The sequence below is a fragment of the Eumetopias jubatus genome, unplaced genomic scaffold (genome assembly GCF_037043125.1).
Source record: "Eumetopias jubatus isolate StellerSeaLion01/CBP00866 unplaced genomic scaffold, mEumJub1_p1.0 scaffold_16, whole genome shotgun sequence".
In the NCBI taxonomy this organism is placed as follows: domain Eukaryota; kingdom Metazoa; phylum Chordata; class Mammalia; order Carnivora; family Otariidae; genus Eumetopias; species Eumetopias jubatus.
This window is the reverse complement of record NW_028274822.1, coordinates 92,310,172-92,333,649: the sequence shown is the minus strand read 5'-3', so window position 1 is coordinate 92,333,649 and position 23,478 is coordinate 92,310,172. Positions and strand designations below refer to the sequence as shown.

Sequence of the window (23,478 nt, the reverse complement as noted above, 5' to 3'; positions counted from 1 at the left end):
GTTCTACCACGTTTTTGGCGGAAGGTGCAGCCTTTCTGGAGGGCAATACCGCAATGACGATACAAATTTCAAGTGCACTTTGATCTAGTAATTCAGCTCCTAGAAGTCTGTGCTAGAGATAGACTCACACATGGGATCAGAGAGCTATGCACAGGGGTATTTGTTGCAGGATTTTTTTTTTATAGTATGGAGAGCAGTGAACAAAGGTAATGCTCATCAGCAGAGAGACCAGGCACTAAGTACGGAGCATCTGCGTAATGCCCCAGGATGTAATTAGGACAAGGCTGATGCACGTGTCCTGATGTGAAATGTTCCTCAAGCTATATTGTCAAAAAATCAAGGTGAGAGAAAAATGTGTTAGTACCAACTATTTGTGGAAAGCACAGCTGTTCAGCAGGCAAGGGGGAAGGGAAGGATGGAAAGGAAGAGAGAGAGATTTTGCATGGGTAGCCTAGAAATGGACAGCCGTATTTTAGGGGCGAGGAAACTGAGCAACTGCGTGGAAGACATAAGAAGATTTCTATTCCTTTATATTTCTGTTTTATTCAAATGTTTGGACATGCATTCCTTTAAAAACTTAAGATGTGAGGACACGTGACTTCAGCCGATGTCCACTAGAAGTGGATGTACTCTAGCAATGCAATACAGAGACTCTGAAATGTCAAAATCAAAAATACTCATTTCCATTTCTACCTTGCTTTCCCCCCCCCCAAATGTAGGCTATTCATTTTGAAGAGGGAAACATCATTGATTTGTTATTCATCTGGGGCGGGTGGGAGGGCGGGGCAGGGTGGGGTTGGGGGGATCAGAAAAGGGAATGACATCCCTCGGTGCGGAATCGGCTTCACAACCCACATCTTCATCCAATCAACGCTGTGGATGGTAAATCCTTCCCTATCATCCCCATCACTATCGGCCACCACCCGTTCTGGGCAGAAAGGCTGAGAGTGTAAAGGGATGGTGGTCTTGTTCACACAGGAAGCCCCCCGAGCTAGCAAGAGTCTGTGGGAGACAGGGGTTGGGGTCCACAGACGGCCTGCTATCCCATATCACTGGGCTTCAGACAAGGACAACACCCCACTGCGTCACCCCAGACGCCAAATACGGGCAACACAGATGGTCGGACAGAATGGAGACGCATAGTGGCGGGCTTGCAAACTGAAATGTGCCCGGGGGCCGGGCCCGAATGTTCATGACGGTCTCCCACCTGGGGCAGCAGAACCACAGCAGGTGCTAGAAACGGGAGCCACCGCGGTGGGGCTGAGGGTCTCGGGGTGGGGGCCGCGGCCCTCTGGGAGGTGTGTGTCCTGAGGACCGCGCTGCTCCCCGGCCCGTCCCTGCGGCTCTGCAGGGAGGTCTGCTCAGCACCGCCATTTCTCCCGCTTTTAGGGAGAAGTCAGAAACCCAGAGTTTTCTTCGAAATCTCCCCAAATCTTCATGTTAGCAATTATGGTGATTATTTTACCTAAAGCATTGCGTGGTGCTAACAAGACGTGCCTAAGAACTAAATTCAACACGTAGGTTTCCCTTTACAACCTCAGGCATGAAAACCCATAGCCCTACAAGTGTCATCAGAATAAGCAAATCTCGTTCTTTTGGGAATAAGAAAGACCATCTGGGGCTATGTTCCCCAAAATAAGGTGACCTGAGATGTCCAGGTTATACAAGCACCTTGGTTTCCACCGGATAAACCCCATAAAGACTACATGTCTGCGTAGGCAAGACAGCAAGCTGATCACGCGGCTCCTTCTGGGACTTCTGGCCCTAACGAATAACATGACAGAGCAAGAGAGCTATTCAGCTGACACCACCAGTTAGATCGAGCTCTCCAGGAACAATTTCTCATCCCAATGCAACGTGCTGGACTCAGCCTGGTGTGGACAGCTGATGCTCCGAAGGAGTGTTAATGCAGCCCTCCCTTTCTCCTTTTCGGGTTTTCCTCTGATCCCGCATGCTCACCCCTTCTCTGTGACTCGTGAGCGGGAACCTCATCCCCTGAAGCTGCAGGAGAGTCCGTCCCGGAGGCCCATGCCTCGTTCAACACAAGCATATGCCACGGAGAAAATCAGTCCCCTCCTGCAATGCTCCTCCCGCGGCGAGCACCAGAGTCCCGACCACGGGAGCCTCAGCCCCGGTGACAGCCCGCGCACCACCACCTCCGCCCTTTCTGCCAATTCCTTCCTTGTTCGCCCACAGCACTTACTAGTACTTAAATACTTTTGTTTGTTAATATATTTGCTGTGTCAGACTCTTTGATCCATCTGTACCACATTCTCACGTCTAACACAGGGCCTGGGTGTGTCTGAATGTCTGTGTACTCCAGATTTTTGCATTTGGATTCTCCCCAAAATGGTAATCTTAGTGATAAATTTTTTCAAACTATGTAGGCAGGATGGATGATGAAATGTAATCATGGATAAATGGATAAAAAGTATGTATATACACACACACACACACACACACATATACACTTCTGAAACTATATATACCCCAAGAATCTCTATTGGTCAAATTTCCATTTGTTCAATAGAGTATAAACATTATTTTTAAAAATTCCATCATGAACACTTTCCTTTGCACTGGGAAGATGAATGAAGTTTCTGGCAGGATCTAGTGGTTCGAACAGCCCCTTGCAGACCATATAACACTGTGGTGGTGACAGATGTTAATTCGCCTTACTGCAGTTATCATTTTGCAATATGTACAAATACTGAAGCATGACATTGTACATCTGAAACTAAAATGTCAATTACGCCTCAATAAAAAAATACATAAATAAAGGGAACTGTTGATTTGCACAGAGAAATAACTAGTCTGCAACCAGAGGGAATTATAATCACCATAACCACCCGCGTTGGCCTCCCAGACCTCTAAACAGGGCCGTGAGCAGAGCTACCCCGACCTCCCGCAGTCGGGCCAGAACTAGCAGCTCCCTGTACCCCAGGCCCGGGAACGGCTGGATAACAAAGTCCTGTAAGGTCCCTTTTCCTCATTAGAGAAGTTATCTAAATGGCATGTGGGTAAACTTTTTAAATGCCCTGCAATTTCTTGGCCAGCGCCGTTTATGGGTTTAGGTCTATCAACCATCGTGCTTCCCAGCATTGTCCTCAGAGCCGAGCAAGGACTCAGCAGCCTGGGGCCAGGGGAAAGGCTTAATGCTGTCACTTCTTCACAGTCACAGAGAAAGAGAGATGAGAGTGTGGACAGACCAGCCAAGGACGGCGCCCCCGGGGGCCACCGCGCAGCAGGCTGGCCGACCTCGCGGATTCCGCTCACCCTCGACCTACGGCGCACAGTCAGGCCAAGGCTGGCTGAGCGTGTCCTGCGCGGGGGGCAGTGCTCTCGGTCACAGCAAGATGGGGACGCCTTGCGAGCCCTGGCACGACCTTAAGGGGGCAAGTCTGGAGTGGCCGTGGCAGAAAAAGGGGGCCCTGCTGGAGGCTGGCCCCAAGTCCGTGCACACCTCCCGCTCAGCACCTACCACGCTCTCGTGGCCCCCGAGCGCCCTTACGTGTCTGAGCCCACCACCACCTTGTACCCTGCGACCTTGGCAAACCCCCTGCTCCTGCCTGCAGGAGGGTGCAGTCTCCGTCAGAGGACGCGCTGGGGACCCCACAGAATGTACGTCCGAGTGGCCACTAGGCTGCTCCGTGATCCTTAGAATTCAGGATGACAATTTACGGAGCCGTTCTCTGAGGGGCGGGGATCTGGGTGGTTTGCAAACGCTCCCCCTTCAGGAACGGGGTCCCTGCACGTCTCTGTGTCCGTGAGCCGGAACCCTTGACAGGCGCTGGGCCGGGCCTTCCCCACCGGGGCTCCTCCTGGGACCCTGCGGCTGGCGCCCCCAGAAGCAGGAGGGAAGGTGGCCTCGTGGGGCGGGTGCCGCACAGACCATGGGGGGTCGGACTTCCCTGCAGGATGTAGACGTAAGGACCAGAGAGAGATAAGGGGAGACAGACACACACAGAGAGTGAGACACACAGAGAGACAGAGAGAGGGAGAGACAGAGAGACACCAAGCACAGAAATACAGTGAGAGACATACAGCGAGACAGAGACAGAGACAGAGAGGCTGACAGACACAGAGAAAAGGAATGGGGGGAGGGGAGGGGAGGGGAGGGAAGAAAACACAAAGCACTAGGGTTTCGTCCACCAGGGAACACCCACGGTCGTGTCCGGGGCGTGTCTGCCTCTGTCACTGTGGTCGAGGAGGAGAGGTGATGAAGCGTCAACAGTGTGTGGGGGGGAGCAGGAGAGACCCCGAGACACGGAAGTGCGACAGGAAGGGAGCCCGTGGGCGTGGACGTCGGCCAGGAGGCTGAGCAGCTCCAGCTCCCCACGCGGGCTTCTGTGCTCACTGCTGTCCACGCTTGTCCGCCACCATGCTGTCTGCGGTGCTGCTTACGGAGGAAGCTAAGTCAGCTTCCACCCGAAGTTAGCGGGTAAGAGGAGCAATGCTTCCATGTGGAGCAGAGACTGAATTCGAACTGCTCCTTGCAGCTGAGGGTCAAGGGTTCAGGTGCACACGTGTGGATGCGTGTGCACAGGTGTGTGGGGGGGTAGGTTTGGACATGTGTGCATACATGTGGGTGTGTGTACAAGAGAGTGGGTGTGTGCACGGGTGGGTGTGATGTGTGTGGCTATGTGTACCTGAGTGTGGATGTGTGTGCATGCGTGTGGCCGTGTGTACCTAGTGGGCACGTATGTGGGTGTGCTCACATGTGGATGGCTGTGAATGTAACGTGGCCAGGGTATGATCTGGAAACCACTTCCCAGCTTCCTTTCCCACCCTGGGCAGCAGTGTGTGTCTTGGGGGCTGCCTTACCCCCTGCCCGCCCGCCGACACCTTCCCTCACTCTTGTGCACTGGAAAAGCAGCAGGAGCCACGGCCGGGCCCCGGCGGGAAGGGGAGAGCCTCGGGGGCAGACACACACATGCTCCTCAGTGTGATGCCTCTGTCCACCCTTTGGGGAAAGAGGAGCGCACAGAAATTCATGGCCTTCACACCTTTTCCAACAGACTTAACTTGGGCGTGCGGGTAAAGAGAAACAGCAACACCCTGCCACGGAAACAGGTAGTCCAGGCGGTGAGCCCTACCTTGCTGGATCACCCGCAAAGAAGACATGTCCGTCCAGCCCCATGACTGAGGTCCCGGGACTCCCAGCAGAGGCTGGCCTTGTCCCTGGGTGGCCCAGGGATGCTGGCTGTGCCCATAGGTTCTGGATGGTGCCCGGGAGGGGGCTGGGCTGCAGGTGACAGTGGCTGGTGGGAGCTCTGAGTCAGAGGCGTGCTCCCCAGTGGGTCAGGGTTTGTTCGCATGGCTCTCGAGTACAGGCTCAGGGACCTCCACGGGTTCCTCACCCCCACACACGGGCAGCCAGGAGGCCCAGGGCACCGCGGCCCCAGGGGGTTCCCGCTGCTCACCAGGCCCCCTCCTTCCACACGCCTGCACCTGCGACGTAGCCACACCACTCAGGGACAGCTTGCAGACGGGGACTCGCCTTGGCCCACGGACAGTGAGCCCCAGGTGGGTCAGGGACAGAGAGGACGGAGCCCTAAGTCAGCATGAAGACACACGGCAGGGGTTGGGACAGCAACTTCCCTTCATCGTAAGGTGGCAGTGACTGAGAGCCCGAGGCCTCCAGGCGGCAGGCACACCTGGAGCCACCAAGGTGTGACCCTGGGATGAGCAGAGCACCAGGAGACGAAAGGCAGGGCCGGGGGGGCCGCCCTCCACTGGCCGCGGAGACGAGTGGCCAAAGCGCGTGGGGACAGGAGGACGCTCCCTTACCTGGATGGGCCGGTGACCTGGAGAAGGCTCCGCGCACCTGCACACAAAGACCAGAGAGTCAGACACGGCGGGGCAGCCGCTGGCAGAAAGCTCTAGTCCGACCCCAGACAGAGCGGCTCGGAGACGTTACCTGGAAATCCCAAAAGATCAGTAGCAGCCAGGGGTGCCCGCCCCAGAGCAGCCCCCTCATGGCTGCCCAGAGGTCAGGGCGCCACCTGAGCCCTGGTCCTGAGGGTCTGCCGCCCAGCGCGTGCCCTAACTTTCACTTCCCCAGGAAAGGGACATTTTCACAGGTTCCGGAAAGAAAAGATCTGCTTCTCCTTAGTGTGTGGAACGCAGCCGTCCTGAGAGCTCACGGGCGTCTCTCCCTTGTGCTGAGAATGTTCGGGGCCCGGCGTCCCGGGAGGGCAGCCCCCAGCCGGCCGCCGTTCACAGAGCCCCGCGGGGCCGTCCACCACCGTCAGGCTGGCCTGGCTCTCAGGAGTCTCGGTCTGCCTCCATCCGGGCTTGGCGATCAGACCCCTCGCTCCGTCCCTGAAGTGGGCACAGCGAGAAGACCCTCAGGGGCGCCCGGTCCTGGCGCTCCTGCCCAGCCCGGCCCGTGTGTGCGCTGACTCAGCCCGACACCCCGCCGGCCCCAGCTCTGGGTGGAGAGGCAATGATGTCAGGCTCTCTCCTCAAACTTTGTTCTGGTCGGCTTCTCTATTTATACCCCTTGCTGCCGCGTCCTTCCTGGGTCCTAACACCGGGCTGTTGAGAACAACTGGCCGACCAGACAGCACGGGCGTCCGCAGAGATCAGATGCTTCCCGCCAGCACCCTCCAGGGCAGAGCGAATGTTCCTAACGAGAAATCAGACAACAAACCGTGAACTGTGTTGACAGCTGAGCCTTTTTTGTCCAAAGGAAGAAAGAAGGTGATACACGGATGGCAAAGGAAAATAAACCACACCCGCGTGCCCCCAGAGAAGTGCTGACCACATGTTTCTCCTTAACCCTTTCAGAGGCAGGTGAAAGCCATGGGATTATTTACAGGGTCCTCGGTGGAATCACGCCAAACCCCATATCCGCCGGCATCCAGGATCCTGCTCTCCGGGGGATAACAGAGTCAAACCCTGAGCCTCAGTTTACTCAAGACTGAATGTTTATCCAATCTACCCCAAATCCACGCCTACGCGCACACACACTCACACACATGCTCACACACACGTGCTCGCACTCACATGGTCACACACGCACGCATGTGCTCAGGCTCACACTCTCGTGCACGTACTCTCACACACACTCACACGCTCAGAGACACTCACACGTGCTCACACTCACACGTACATGTTCATGCTCACACAGGCTCACAGGCACTGCTCCACTCACACATGTTCACACTCACTCACACGCTCACAGTCAGCGCTGTAGTTTGCTCTGCAGTCTGACCCCCGCTCGCCTCGCTGAGCCGTCTCCAGCATCTGTGAGCTGTGTGCTCTCAGGCAACTTACTGACCCTCCCTGTGCTTCTGACTCCTTGTCTCAGGGATGGAGGCCGCAGTTCCTACCCCGCCGGGTTGTAAGGAGAAATGAGGTGATGCATTCGAGGCCCCAAGGCCGTGCTTGGGGACTATGTAACACTCCACAACGCTCGCCAGGAGAAAATGTCACTCAATAAACGTCGGCCACAATGCTGATTCTAAAGTAGACAAGAACACCCATGCAATGTTAGCCAAGAGCATCGTCTCCTCCGTCCTGACTTTAAATGGAATAAAGTCCTGAATCCAAGCACTTCCTAAAGAGGATACGAAAGTGCCTTCCAGTCTCCATGGGAAAGGGAAAAACCCAAACAGGACGTCAAACGGGAGGTGTCTGTAACACGGGCGGCAGCGCCCTGGCCTCCGAGGGCCGCCAGCCCCGAGCCTTCCCACGTGGCTGCAGAAGGTTCCAGATCACTGCTGGGAGCAGTGCCTCCCTCAGGCACCGGCGAGCCCTGAGCTGCAGTACTTGGGCGCTTAAACAGCGCCTTGACCCCGTTGCCTGGGCTGACCGCCGAGGAAGAGCCACTTACCGCCCATGTCCTCGGGGTCGGCAGGCTGCCTCCACAGGGACGCGGTGGCGCGGGCGCTCCTCCCCGGACTTCGCTGGACACCGCTCAACGGACCTCTCTCTGTGCCAACCTCTCCCGTTTCCACGGCTGAACAAAGCCAGGACGTGCCCCTTCTAATCTCGGAAGTGCCGTCAGATCCGTCAGATCGCAGAGGCACCCAGCTCCATGGCGGTAATAAACACTGCAGCTAAAGCCGATCGGGCGGCCTGCGCCCAGGTGTCTACACTCACCAGGGACTGGCGTCGGACCCGAACCCCAGACCACGTGCTTGTGCCAATTCACATCACCTGTCCCACGTCCCCTCCCAGTGCTGAGACGAGCCCACCTTCCCCCAAAGCGGCGTTTCCGGGGCCGTGCAGACTTGGAGGTGGCGCAGGCGGGCTCAGGGCCAGGGCCGCAGCACGGTGGGCCCCAGGGAGGCTCGGGCCGTTCCCGGACAGCGTCCTGGCCCCAGGACTCCTGCCCTGACGCCCTCCCTGCTCATTTCCTCCCCGTCACTTCTCCCTGCCTGATGTCTTTACACCTTCAGCCCCCATTCCCCTGCCGTCGGTGTCTCCCCACCGCAGTGCGAGACCCGTGGGAGCAGGGACGTCCTTCCGCATCCTCAGCCTCGAGAACAGGGCTCAGCACTTTCCCCTGGTTTTGCCGAGCTGCCAGACACCCTGCTGCGCCGTCTAAGTCCAGGGTGTACGCATGCTGGCTTGACTCACATGTAAAGTGACCATCTCTCTTCTAGAGACACACACAAAGGGAAGGAAAAACAGTGTTCCTTCCTCGTCCTGAGAATGTTTAGGGTCTGCTCACCCCGACGATCCCATAAAGCACATGGTAGTGTCACCACACGGAGCGCGCGTCCCCGGAGCTTCTCTGTCTCACACACGCGGACCGTGTGAGCACCTTCCTCCACTCCTCCTCCGCATCCCATCACCTCTGGTAGCCCCACACCTGATCCTTGTTCCAGGAGTTTGGGGCTTTGTTCTGAGTCCCCCGTAAGGGAGATCGTACGGCATTTGACTCATTTCACCCCGCATAACGCTTGTCGGCTGAGCAATGTTGCATCGCATCTATACCCCACATCTTCTGGACCCGTTCGCCCACTGATGGACACATACCCTACATCTTCTGGACCCGTTTGCCCACTGATGGACACAGGCTGGCTCTGCGTCTCGGCCATGGTATGTAACATTGTAATGAACTGGGGATGCAGATGTCTTTTCGACACAGAGTTCTTGTTTCCTTGGGATGTATTCCCAGAAATAGAATCGCTGGATCATATAGCCTAGTACTTAATAGGTATTCAATATTAATATTTTCTGAATGAGTGCCTGTGTGTTTGACTTAAAAGAAAAATTTTGTCATACTTTGGTAAAAGTATATCAGGTTTGTATTGACATAGACGTTAATTAAATGTTTTCAATGGGACCTTAACATCCCTGATATGTAGAATCTAAATATACTCATAGAAACATGGTAGAATGGGTTTGGCAGGGGCCAAAGATGAGTAAGGTCTGAGGACCTACTGTGCGACATGGTGACTATAGTTGATAATAGCAGGTGGTGTAATTGAAATTTGCTACAAGAGTAGAACTTAACTGTTCTCACCAAAAAATACATAAATAAACAAATAAGCAAATAAGCCAGGTGTGAGGTGATGGACAGATTAATTATTGTGAGAATCCCTTCGTCTATATATGTATCAAACACGTATGTTATCCAATCATCACTTCATATACTTTAAATATAACCATCTTATTTGTTGATTATACCTTAATAAAGCTGAAAAGAGAAGAGAAAGAAACGACCCTAAGTCCTCATCAGGCTCTATATTCAGTAAGTGTTTCCAGGGATGAAGCAGAGCGTGATGTTGGCTGAGGTGGAGACATAACTGGGTGGCTTACGCAGGGAGGCAGGTGCCAAGTGGGCACGTGTCCTCGTGCCTGCAGGAGGACAGCCTGGGACCTCACGAAGCGTGCAGGTGCTTAGGTTGGAAAGTCTGTGCAGACTGCTAGTTCTTAACACTCGTTCTTGTCACCCCCTAACGGCCCCTCCCCCAGCCACACTGCCTTCCAGAAACCAGCAGATCTGTGAGAAGCTGCCTGAGCTGCACGTGTCCCATGTGGCTGGACTCGGCCATGTGTTAGGGTGTGCAGGCAGCACACGGGTGCTGTAGAAACTGAGGGGGTTAGAGAGCTGGGGGTGAACTCAGCCAGGATGTGGCACGCAGGAGTCAGGGAATTCTTGTTCTTAAGGGAATGAAGAACATTCTGGAAAAAGCTATGAAATGGGCTAGCACCTGGACGCAGCATGGGATGCATCACAGCACGGACATACGGTGTTCCTGCTGGTCCAGGTCCTGGCCCCTTCTGTTGACCAAAGCAATTGTCAATTGTGTCTTCTCCTGCAGAACACTTTCTTCACCCGCCCACGTGCTCCCATTGGGACTGTGGGTACCTTCACAGCACCTCCATGCCCCGGGCCCTGTGACTGTCTGCGGGTGTGCAGGGGACCTACCTGATACACTGGTGCCTTCCCTGGGACAGATACCCACCTTGGGAGAGAAGGCTCTCCTCCCCCACTGGAGCTGCTAACCCAGAACGACCTTAAATTATGGTTGTTGATGCCCATTTTTTCTCACTACAAAGGAAAGAATTACCAACAGTAGAAAAAACTGGGCAAACTGAAAAATGGGCAAGGGAGAGACTTGACGGCATCAGCTGAGCCCCTGGATCCTGCTACACCTAAAGCCAGTTCACTGACAGGCACCAGTAAATGCACATTTGGGCTCAAGAAGCTACGAGCTTGGTTTCTGTCCCTTGCAATTAAGAGTCCTGGCCAATTTGAGAAACCGCAGTAATTTGGCATTCAACCAAATGCGGGTACAAGAGGGAAAGTGGCAGGAGCTGGGGCTGGAGGGAAGGGATTCTCCACCCTGCTGGCCTGGGTCCTGCCCGCCTCCCCTTCACCTCCCAGCCTCCTTGTTGGCCCCACCACGTCCAGACGATCCGCGCCACACTGGCTTCCAGCATCCTCACTCCCAACAGCGACCCTCCTGTGGCCCGCATGGGCTTCTCCCCCCACCCCCCGCCAAGCACAGGCCTAAGCACGCAGAAGTGGGGGTGCCTAATGAGCACCGCTGAGCAGGGAGTACAGACCCATCGGATAAACATGGCCCCTTCCTTCCAGTCTAGTGTAGCAGCTCAAGTCACCTTGAACTGACGACCCCACATGCCTGCTTACTCCCCCTATAACGCCTTTGCCCCTGGAATCACACACCCAAGTACGCACACACATAAGTCTCTGCCTCAGGCTCTGCTTCCAGAGAACCAGGGCTAAGACCATCCACCGGGCATGTTGGTCCCGTGGTCTCAGGCCTCAAGAGTCAGTGACAACTCTGCTTGGATGCACATGTGGGAACTTTGGGGGATAAAGAAACTTTAGTTGGTGAGGAGTATTTCCAGCAGGAAGATGCGTGGCAGACATTGCTAATGGCCCTTTTCCTCCTTCGTTCTCTCTATGCAGAATCCCAAGTGTGTTTGATTAATCCAAGTGTATTTGAGCTCAGTTAAAAATGATCACTTCCCACAGATGGCCAACAGACACTTGAGAAGATGCTCAACATCACTCATCATCAGGGAAATACAAGTCAAAACCACCATGAGATACCACCTCACACCTGTCAGGATGGCTAAATTCAACATTTCAAGAAACAACAGGTGTTTCTCCACAGATGCGGAGAAAGGGGAACCCTCTCACACCGCTGGTGGGAACGCAAGCTGGGGCAGCTGCTCTGGAAAACAGTATGGAGGCTCCTCAAAAGGTTAAAAGTAGAATTACCCTTCCAATCTAACCATCACACTACTAGGTATTTACCCAAAGAATACAAAGATAGGAATTCAAAGGGCTACATGCACCCTGATGTCTATAGCAGCATTATTTACAATAGCCAAATCATGGAAATGGTGTCCAGTGACAGATGAGTGGATAGAAAAGATGTGATTCACGTGCGCGCACACACACACACACACACACACACACACACACACACACACACACACGCGCGCGCGCGATGGAATATTACTCAGCCATGAAAAAGAATGAAATCTTGCCATTTGCAATGACGTGGATGGAGCTAGAGAGTGTAATGCTGAGTGAAATAGGTCAATCAGAGAAAGACAAATACCCGATAATCTCACTCATGTGGAACTTAAGAAACAAAACAGATGAGCAAGGGAAAAGAGGTGGAGGGTAGCTGACAAAAAGACTGGTAACTACAGAGAACACACTGCTGGTCACCAGAGGGGCTGGTCCCCCTGGGGTATTGGGGGATGGGGGAAATGGGGGATGGGGATGAAGGAGTGTACCCGTCGTGATGAGCACGGGGTCATATATGGAAGTATTGTATTGCTATATCGTACATCTGAAACTAATATAACACTGTATGTTAACTAACTGGAATTAAAGTAAAAACTTTAAAAACTGTTTTAAATAAATAAATAAAGGGAGGTTTGGAAGTTGGGGAAAAAAATGATCTCTTCCATTCCAGCCAGGGTGGCCATGTGATTACACACAGCAAGACGCAGACGGAAGGGTCTGGCACAGGCTTCTGAGGAAAAGCTTTGAGAGGCCAGTCCCTTTGGATCTTTGCTCTTCCTGAAGTCTTCTGACCTTGACCCTTTATTCTGGCTGGAATATGGCAGTGGTAAATAGAGGTGGAGCGGCTCTCAGGCTATCATGGGAATGGAAACCACAAGCTTTTCATCCTAGGACGTAGAAAGCTGGAAAGAGCATCACCCTCCACAATCAACAGCCCCCCTAATCTACAAAATTGTCCCTTTTCCCAAACCCCATCAGTGAGCAGAGGTTCAGGGAGATTCCCTAGCCTGAAATCTAAGGAAAGAGGGGACATGAGCATTGGCTTGCATGTGGCAGGGTGCAGGAGGAACATGGAGCCCCAGCAGGTGAGAAGAATGCAGTGAAAGACTTGTGGTGAGTTCGGAAAGGCGGGGTGCAGGCTGGTGTGAGAGCCGGGCCCCTGGCAGCTATAGGCAAAGGGGAGCACACACCCCCTCTCAGGCTCTTCTCTGTGACTTGGCAGACACTCCAAGGAGAGACGGGAGGCAACTCTCAGAGGGGCACACGCAGCACCATGCAGAGGCAGGAAGCCTGCCTTGACACTTCTCCCCAAGGAACAAGGTCCTTAAGTCTCTGAGAGAAGGACAGCTAATGCTGTACCCCCAGGGCACAGGGGAAAAACCTCTGCAGCTGGAGAAAGGCAGAAGACACGAGCCCCCAAGACACCAAAACACAGGGCCACCGGGGCTGCAGTTGTATCAGGAAAACGATTCCTGCACACACACACCCCCACCTCATACCAGACTAGCCAGCAGCAGCATCCTGGTCATGGGAGAGGCCAGAGCCCAAGGAGAGACACTCTGACGTCCTGGCACATGAGGAAGGCGTGAAGCCAAAGTGGAGCAGGAACAGGGAGTCACCCCCTCTGCCAAACCAAGGCCCACCCCAGAGCAAGGCTGTGCCGGAGGGATGGAGCCAGCCCTGCAGTGAAGGTGACACAGCAGGAGAGCCCAAACCCAGCTCCCCTCCAGACTAGCACACACGCACACATACACATACACACATGCACAGGTATGTGCACATACCCCCACATATATACACATCCATGTGCACACACCTATGCGTGTGTACACAAACGATGACATGCACATGCATGCGTGCAAACACCCATGCACACGCACCATCGTGCACACACCTACACCCGTGCACACGCACCATCATGCACACACCTACATCCGTGCACACGCATATGTGTGCATATTCATTCTTGCATGTGTGTGTCTACATATACATGTGTGTGCATGTACGCATGTGAACACATGCGTACATGCACATGCATGCATGATCACACATACAAATGGATTAGCAGAAAACAGCTCTTCCCAAGCCCCAGCATGAATACCATGCACCTCAGTCTCCATGGTCTTACACGTGATGCCCGGCACTCATTCTAAAATAATGACACACGCAACAAAAAGAAAAACCAACACACCAACCATCCAGAGACAAAGCAATCACAATTACAAGACAGAAAATTTTGAATAACTGTGACCACCACAATCAATGCTTTAGTGGAAAAGGAGGACAACACTCCTGGGCAAATGGAAATTATGGGAAGGAATACATATTTCAAGCAGAAATGGTATCACTGAAAATAAAATTGGTAACAGAACAAGCACTCCTTTGAGCTCATCAGGAGACTCGATGCAGTCAGGGAAACGGCCAGTGAACCTTATGATAGGCCAGTTAAAATTACCCAGACTGATGCACAAAGTGAAACTTAAAAGAATAATTTTAAAAAATAGCATGAAGGAGCAATGTCATAGTATCAAATAATCTAACACTTGTATAATTGAAATTCCAGAAGTAGAAGTGTGAAAAGGAGACCAAAAAATGTCTGAAGAGAAAACGGCCAAGAATGTTCAGAAATAACTAACTACATTCAGTTACAGACCCAAGAAGCTCAGGCAATCCCAAACCAGACAAATACCTCACACCACACACACAGCCCTAGACACATGATCATCAGACTTCAAGAAATCAGACATCAAGGAGAGATGGTGAAGGCAGAGGCGGGTAAGTGCACACAGAGGAGCAGAGATGAGAGTTACGGTTGGCTTCCTGTCAGGAAGGACGACGCAGGGACGTATCTGATGCACGGGGTGCAGGGATGGGGGCTGGCTGCGCAGAGCTGAGCATCCGGCAACTGTGCATCCAGCTTCTCTAGCTATGCCTCTGTCTGTATCTACACGTAGTAACATCTTTCAAAATGAAGGGGAGGGCACGGAATGGAGGGTGAGGAGTGACTCCCCGTGGGCATAGAATTTCATCGGCAGGGGGGATGAAAATGCTCTGAAATTAAATAGTGGTGATGGTTGTACTTGTGAATACACTCAAGAATGTGCTGGTGAGTATACTCGTGTATACACTTGTGAGTATACTTGCAAATACACTCATGAATGCACTTGTGAATATAGTCGTGAATACACCCGTGAATGTAGTCATGAACACTTGTGAATGCACTCATGAATATACTCGTGAATATACTTGTGACTACACTCATAAATATGCTTTTGAATGTACTCATGAATACACTCGTAAATACACTGATGAGTAGGTAGACTTGTGAATACACTGGTAAATGCACTTATGAATATACTTGTGAATATACCTGTGAATATGCTAAATATTGCGAGTATACTAAATATCACTGAACTTTATGAATATTGTGAATATACTAAAATCACTGAATTTTACATTTTAATATACATGCTGCTGAACCGAGCTGACTTTCACATTTTAAAATGAATTCAAATTCAAAGTGAATTTTATGGTATGTTGATTATATCTCAATAAAAAATGAAAGTGAAATAAACACTTTTTTAGATGAACACAAGCTGGGAGAACCCATTACCAGAAGACCAGCACAACAAGGAACGTAAAAGAATTCCTTAGGCAGAACAACATGACATGAGACAAACCTGGGTCTACAGGAAGAAATGAAGATATCCAGAAAGGGTTACAGTTTATCTGAGTAAGAAAGGAACTTCCTCTCATTTGTGATTGCTATAAAATGAAGAACGACTAAAGGAGGGGTGACTGGGTGGCCCAGTCGTTAAGCGTCTGCCTTCAGCTCAGGTCATGGTCCCGGGGTCCTGGGATCGAGCCCCGCATCGGGCTCCCTGCTCAGCGGGAAGCCTGCTTCTCCCTCTCCCGCTCCCCCTGCTTGTGCCGCCTCTCTCGCTGTCTCTCTCTCTGTCAAATAAATAAATAAAATCTTAAAAAAAAAAAACAAAGGAAAAAGAATAGAATGTGCTTTGGGTTGATAGCATATGTAAACATAAAGTGCAGGAAAAAATCACAAAGGCCAGGAGGGAGAAGGCGGGAGAATAAGCTACGAGGCGCGTACGCTCCACAAGTGGTCCACGATTATGGAACGTAGTACGTGATTATTTAAAGAGATATATCTTACGCTAGTCACTGAAAAGCCATTTAGTAAACCTGAGGGCAACCACTGGGGGAAAACCTGTTATAGAGCTACAAATAATAAGCTAATAATAAAGCATAAAATGGAATCATAACAATTCTGCATTAATCCAGAAGCAGCAAGAAAGGGTACAAGGAAAACAACAACAAAAACAGATAAAACAAATAGAAAATCATTGGCAAGGACGGCAGATTTCGTACCAACCGTATCAATCACCGCATTGAATTTAGATGATCTGAACACACCCAATGACACAGAGATTCCCAGACTGGATAAAATAGAAAGACCCAAGTATATCCTGTGAATCTTAAATATAAATACCCAGCTAGCTGAAAAGTAAAAGTAGACAGGAAAAATGTATCTTGAAAACACAAAATAGAAGAAAAGCGGAATGGCCATGTTATCAGACAAAGTAGACCTCAGAACAGGAGTTATTTTCAGGGATAAAGAAGATCATTACGTAAGGACCATGGGAAGAATTCAGCAACAACACATACATATCTAACAAAAGAATTACAAAACACACAGTACAAAAACAGCTATCACTGAAAGGAGAAAGAGACAAGCCCACAGCCGTATTCACAGATTCCTCTCTCGGTAATCAATAAAATAAGTAGACAGAAAATCACTAAGGCTACAGAAGCACTGACCAACATTATTGACCTAATTGGCTTAATGACGTTTATAAAACACTCAACCACAGAAAAATGACATCCTTTTTAAGTGCACATAATACATTCACCAAAATAGACCATATTCTGATCCATAAAAAAAAAAGCCTCAACAAATATGAAATATCAAAGCATATAAAGTATGTTCTCTAATCATAATAGAATTAAACAAAAATCCAAATGAAAGAAAGGTGTCTGGATTTCAGGTGATGAAATGTTCTAAAATTAGATTGTGGGGATGATTACATGGCTCTATCAATTAACTAAAAAACACTGAGTTGTACAGTTTAAATGGATGAACTTTATAGTACATAAATTACTAGAGCAAACAAGTGAGTTTACTAAGGTCACACAAGAAATATGGCCAACATAAAAATTTTATTGAATTTGATATGCTAATAATGAATGATTGGAAATTAAAATATGAAAAAGGTAATTTGTAATAGCACCCAAATGAAATAGGTATAACTCTAACAAAGTGTGTGCAAAAAGCACCTATGTAAATAGAAAGATCTATCGCATGCTTGGGTTGAATGACTAAGTATTGGTAAAATGTCAGTCCTCTCTCAAATCCCACCCAAATCCCCCAAGATCTCACCAGGAATTTTTTATAGAAATCAACAAGCTAACTCTAAAATTTATCTGGAAAGGTAAAGAAACTGGAATAGTTTTCAAGCTATTTTGAAAAATATATACAAAGTTGGAACACTTCCATACTGATTTCAAGACTTCCTATAAAGTTGCCGTGCTCGACAGAATGTGATACCAACGAAAAGTTACACCCACTGTAACGGACGAAACAGAAGAGAGAACGCAGAAATAGACCCACGCCTACACTGCTCCTTGATCTCCAACAGGAGTGCCAGGGATCAAGATGGAGAAAGGATGGTCTTTTCAATGCATGGATTGGAACAACTGGACATCCTCACGCAAGAAAAAAAAGGAGGTGGGTGGCTCAGTCAGTTAAGCCTCCGACTCTTGACTTCGGCTCAGGTGGTGATCTCAGGGTCGTGACATCGAGCCCCGCGTTGGGCTCTGCGCTTGGCAGGGAGTCTGCTTGAGATTCTCTCTCTCTCCCTCTTCCTCTGTCCCTCCCTCCCTCTCTAAAAAACAAAACAAAAACAAAAAAAGTCCTATAGGCTGAACCACTAGAGTGTACTTTCAGTTACTTGCACTTGAAAATAATCTCTAACTTATATAGTTGACATGCTAACTTGGGCCTCATCCTGACTATTCATCTTAGATAATTTCTCAGTCCAGAGTGAGTTTTCTCCTTTGTCTCTGGACTCAGCTGCTTAAACAGTCAGGGGTACCTACCAACAAGTCTATTTTCATTAACAGATGGGATCTTAAGTGACAGTGAGGCACTAAGTAATCATCATCTGTCATCACTATGATCATCATCATATAAGCAATTAGCATTTCATCCAGCAAACAATATAGTTTGCCATTTAGGAGTGAAATCAGCTGCAGAGAAAAAGACAATCAATTATCTTGCACCTTTTAGAAAATCATACTGAACCACTGCAGCAAAACTAGCAATTAATTCTTTACTCACTGTCTCTGAGAATAACAATGTCAAGCTCCATAAAAACCTTCAAAGATGGGGCTACATTTCAAGAGATTTATTCCTGGGAGAGCCTAGACCAACAAATAATCGAATCCTGGATTTCCTAAAGACCATACAAATGGCATTAAACCAGAAATCAAAAAAAAAAATATTTAGATTTGAAACCCAGTTGAATTTCATCGCAGTCTTGTCACTGATTAGCCTAGAATAACTCAAACTATAACCAACTATCATAACACCCTTCCCAAAATCTTGTCCTTTTATTACTGTGTCAATCAGGGTGCTTTCTGTTGCAGACGATAGAAAATCCAACTCAAGATAGGCTTAAAGAATAGGGAAGGGACGCCTGGGTGGCTCAGTCAGTTAAGCATCTGCCTTTGGCTCAGGTCATGATCGCAGGATCCTGGGATCGAACCCCACGTCCATCGGGCTCCCTGCTCCGCTGGGAGCCTGCTTCTCCCTCTGCCTGACACTCCCCCTGCTTGGGCTACCTCTCTCTCTTTCTCTCTCAAATAAATAAAATCTTAAAAAAAAAAAAAAGAACAGGGATAAAATATTACATATTTACTCAATCTGTGAAAAGTCCAGAGGATAGCAGGACTATCAGAACTCAGCCAAGCTCACCTGGAAGTTCACTCCTACGTCTGTCTTCACTCACCTTCCTTGGGCTCCATTCTCTAGAAATGGAGAGAGAGCAACAGAAACAGTAGATATGTGCGTAAATATAGCATACTGTTCTTCCCTTCAAAATGTTTAAACATCTTTGACAGCCGAAAGCAAAAACAAAAACAAAAACTAAAACATTGGCTGGCGGAGCCTTTAATGTCTACAGACAGAACATGTAAGTCAACCGCGCATACAGAGACCCACAGAGAGACAAGATTTCTGGCTTTTTTAAGATTTTATTTATTTATTTGAGAGAGAGAGAGGTAGCCCAAGCAGGGGGAGTGTCAGGCAGAGGGAGAAGCAGGCTCCCAGCTAAGCAGGGAGGCTGGTGGACGTGGGGCTCGATCCCAGGACCCCGAGATCATGATCTGAGCCAAAGGCAGATGCTTAACAGACTGAGCCACCCAGGCACCCCAAGAGACAAGATTTCTATATTCAAATTGAAGTCGTAGAATACTGATTCTAATTAGACCATCAAAAGTGGAGGATGTACTCTGTAACCCCTACAGCAACCATTAAAAAATTATGCAAAGAGATATAGCCAAAACCAAAATAATAAATAAAATGAAAGGCTAAAATATACTCCAGTAAACCAAAAGAAGTCAGGAAAGAGGAAACAAGAGGAACTAAAAAGAAACCAACAGAAAAATATATATATATAAAATGGTAGACTTAAATCTGAACTCACTGAAAACGAAGTGGTATGTGATACACATGATGATCTAAGTACATGCCGTCGGCAAGAGACTCACTGAAAACGTAATGATACAGGTCAGGAAAAGAGAATGGGAAAATATAAAACATGCAAACACTAATCCAAAAGAAAATAAAAAGCTAGACAGGTTATATTAATATCAGACAAGATGGACATCAGAACAAAGGAAATTAGCAAAGACAAAGAGGAATCATACGTACATAAAAGAGCCGATTCACCAAGAAGACATGAGAATACTAAATGTGGGGGCGCCTGACTACAGAGCTTCAAAACACATGAAAGAAAGCCTGACAGAACTGGAAGGAGAAATAGATCCACAATTACAAGTGGAGACATCAGCATTCCTCTCTGGGCCATAGATAGGATGGGGAGACAGAAAATCAGCAAGGGGTTTAGAAGAAATGAGCAACACGATGGACCATCTGGATGTAATTGGCATTTATGGGACACTCCACCCAACAACAGCAGAACACACAAGAGCGCATGAAACATTCACCAAGACAGTCCATATCCTAGGCCATAAAATAAATCCTCATTAATGTAGATAAGTGAAGTCAGGCCAGGTATGTTCTCTGGGCATAATGAAATTGAACCAGAAATCAATCACAGAAAGATAACAGGTAAATTTCCAGCTACTCAGAAATTAAACAACACGTTTCCAACCAATCCACAGGTAAAAGAGGAACGCTCAACGGAAGCTAGAAAATAGTTTCAACTGGGTGAAAATGAAAATCCGACTTACGAGAACTGGTGGGGTGCCGCCTGAGGGGGAAATGTACAGGCCCAAATCTGTCCTCTGAGCTTCCACGTGAGGGAACTAGAAAAGAAACAGCAAAGTAAACCCAAATCGAGCAAAAGGAAAGAAACGAGTTTTGCCAAGTCATTATATGTCACCCAGAATTTCTGAGCGGGAAAGTTCTTGCAGAAAGTAAGGTATCTCAGCAACCTCTCTGCTTCCAAGCCCTCAGTGACGCACAATAACTCACCGGAGAGGTTACTTACTAATACGTCCCTCCCCACTGCGGCCCCACATAGCTTCCCGAAACGGCCATCCCCTTCCCCTTCCTGTTGTGTCCCAGCTGAGCATCTCCCAGGCGGCCAGCCGCCCCCCCACCCTTGCCCCTCCGGCTCCCTCTTCACACGACGCCACAGGAGCTCCCCTGCCCCTCTCCATCCGAAAGCCAACTGCTGCCAATATCCCCAGCCTCTGTCCCACAACCTGAAACCCAATATTAAGGTGCTTTTTGAAGTGTCTTACTTGCATTGTTTCATCTAGTGTTTCTGATAATCCTATAATGTAGGTACTAATTGTTTCTATATTTTTTAAGCAAGGAAACGGAGTCACAGACCATTAGATCACTTGCCAAAGACGACACAAGTAATAAAAAGAGGAGCAGGTGATTGAGCCCAGACAGCCCGGCTCCTGAGTTAATACTCTTATCCAACGACTTCACAGTCAGCCTCCCTTTCTGAGCGCCCAGGGCATCATGCCTGTCTGTGACCTGCCTTAAATTCTGCCTTGAATTCTGAGTGTTTGTGTCTTTATCTTCATTCTCTTACTAGATTATTAGTTCCCAGAGCACAAAGGCCACATCATATCAACTTGTATGGAATCAAATTCAGGGTTCATACAAATTTGTGGGGTGAGGGAGGGAGGGAACGTATATTAGTTAGGGTTCTCCAGAGGAGAGAGAGAATTGGCTCATGTGATTGTGGACGCTGAGAAGTCATGAGCTAGAATTCGACACCTGCCTTCTTTCTTACAACCACTGCCTCCATTCGCCCAGTGAAGCCTTTTTTAACGTGTCCATGTCCTCACAGAGATTCAGCTATGGCCAGGCAGCAGCAGTCCGTGGATTACCTACACATGTGCCCATCGATCCATCAACAGAGCAGACTGAGCTCCCCACCCTCTGTATCCATCTGCCACCATCTCTCAGAGAATTTGTGTATCATTAAATATTTATGGAGCATCTACTGTACCCCAGATACTCTTCCAATGACTGGGGATGGAGTCGTCAACAAAAAAACCCGTGTCTGCCCTCAAGGAATTTCTATTCCAGTGGTGGGGGGCGGGGGAGAGAAACACACAAGTACACAAAAAGTGAGAAATTTGAAAACGTTGATGAGTGCTTTAAATAAACTAAACTAAAATGCCATTTGATGTTCTTGACCGGGGGGAGGGGGAGTGTGTAGATGTAGGGCTGCAGTTGACGGTGAGGGAAGAACATCTTGGCTGAACAGGTGATATGGGAGCAGATGCTGAATGATTGGATGGATCCAGGCATCTGAAGGAAGAGTGAGCCACACAGGAGAACGCCAGATCCTTAAGGCACAAACGAGCCTGGTGTTGATGAGAATTAGAAAAACCGATGTGGCCAGAACAGGGTAAGCAAAGGAGGTTGGAAACAGGTCGGGCCAGAGGCCATGAAAGGGGCAGGACTGGGTTGAACATGGAATGGGAAGCCACCGGAAGGCTTCAAGAGCCCAGCATTTGAGTTAATTTACGTTTGTAGAGATTGCTGGGGCTGCCGTATGGACGGTGGACTGTCGGAGGCAGAGGACCACGGGACGCAGAAAGTGTGGTTTAGAAGCTTCTTGGAGACATCCACCCAAGAGGTCATGGCGGCTCAGCCAGGGTGGTTGGGGGGCAGGAAGTAGGATAACCCAAGATGTGCTTTGGGAAATAGAGTGGTGAGGGCGTAATGTGAACCGGATGAGGCCGAGGAGGGGATCTGGGTGTTTGGTTTGAGCAAGCAGGTAGATGGTCATACGATTTAATAAGAACGAATCTGGAAGGGAACAGGCTGGTGGCAGGCGGGGACTGGCATCAAGGAGAAGGAGGTGCTGGAACCACCAGAAGCCCAGAATTCAACAGATAACCAACCGCCCAGCGGTTCCCTGCTCCGCCAGGGCCCGTGTGGGTCTGAGAAAGTGATTGCTGTGAGCTGAGGGCAGATGGGTCCCATCCTCGCCCTGCCGCCATGTTGGGGGCCCTTCAGGAGTGGCCTGGACACTGGCGACACTCACTGGGTGTTGTGAGGCAATCGACAGAGTGGAAACCCTTCTGGGAACAGGCTTACCCCTGGGACCCACCAGCAGCAGCTCTACACTGAGGCACAGGAAGGGGCACGGGGACCCCAAGGGCTCCTGGAGGCCTCACATCTCACGGCGGAATCACAGATTTCCACATCGTGGGCTGGTGAAGCTCTCGAGAATTCACACGTTGCCCACAAGAACCACTTCAGAAACCACTTGCATAACTAAAAATGTCCTTGTTGAGTTTTCGGTTTGTAATTTGAAGGGGGTGGAAATCCCCACTTCTCAGCTCGCTTTCTGAAGTGTGCCTCTCCTTCAGGAGCAGCCCCACCGTGTCCCTGCCTGGGGCCCGGCAGCTGGGGCTGTTAACAAAAGAACCTTTCACTGCCCCGCAGACATCTCCCTCCTATCCTGCGGGGCTCACCCATATTTATTTGTTTTCAATGTGGTGTTTTGCTAAGAGTCCGTGGAATGCACCTCCCTTGCCAATTGAGCTGGAACAGAACAGGCAAAGAGGCAGCTGACACCACAGTCAATTCCTTAAAAGTAACTTTTGAAAAAACAGGGAGGAAGTGCCTCTCTGTTTCTCTTCCTCGTACAGCTATCATGAATCTTTCCAGAATAAAAGGTCCTCCCCTTTTACCTTTTCTTCTGAGACCCGAGAGCCCAATTAGCCCCAGTATCAACTTCTGAGCGCTCACAGCCCAACCAAAGTCTGTTCTTTAACGAAGTCACTTGGAATTCAATAAATTAGATGTCATTTTGGCAAGTGGATGTGACAAAGGGGGAGGGAGATGAACTTAGTAAAACTCTCCCTTTCGAGCCAGCAGAAGTTTCATCAGGGTGGTTTTTTTTTTTTTTACCTCTCACTTTACCTCA

General features: G+C 49.6%; 1 protein-coding gene across 1 annotated transcript in view; it reads right to left on the bottom strand.

Moving 5' to 3' along the window:
* Positions 1-6,276, bottom strand: part of ADGRD1 (adhesion G protein-coupled receptor D1) — a 125,548-nt gene extending 119,272 nt beyond the window's left edge. The window contains exons 1-2 of the mRNA XM_088019750.1: positions 5,921-6,276; positions 5,791-5,827 (exon numbers count right to left, since the gene is read on the bottom strand). Coding sequence (XP_087875876.1) covers positions 5,791-5,827; positions 5,921-5,980 — 97 coding nt within the window. The 5' untranslated portion in view covers positions 5,981-6,276. The remainder of the gene's footprint in view (positions 1-5,790; positions 5,828-5,920) is intronic.
* Positions 6,277-23,478: the final 17,202 nt, after the last annotated feature.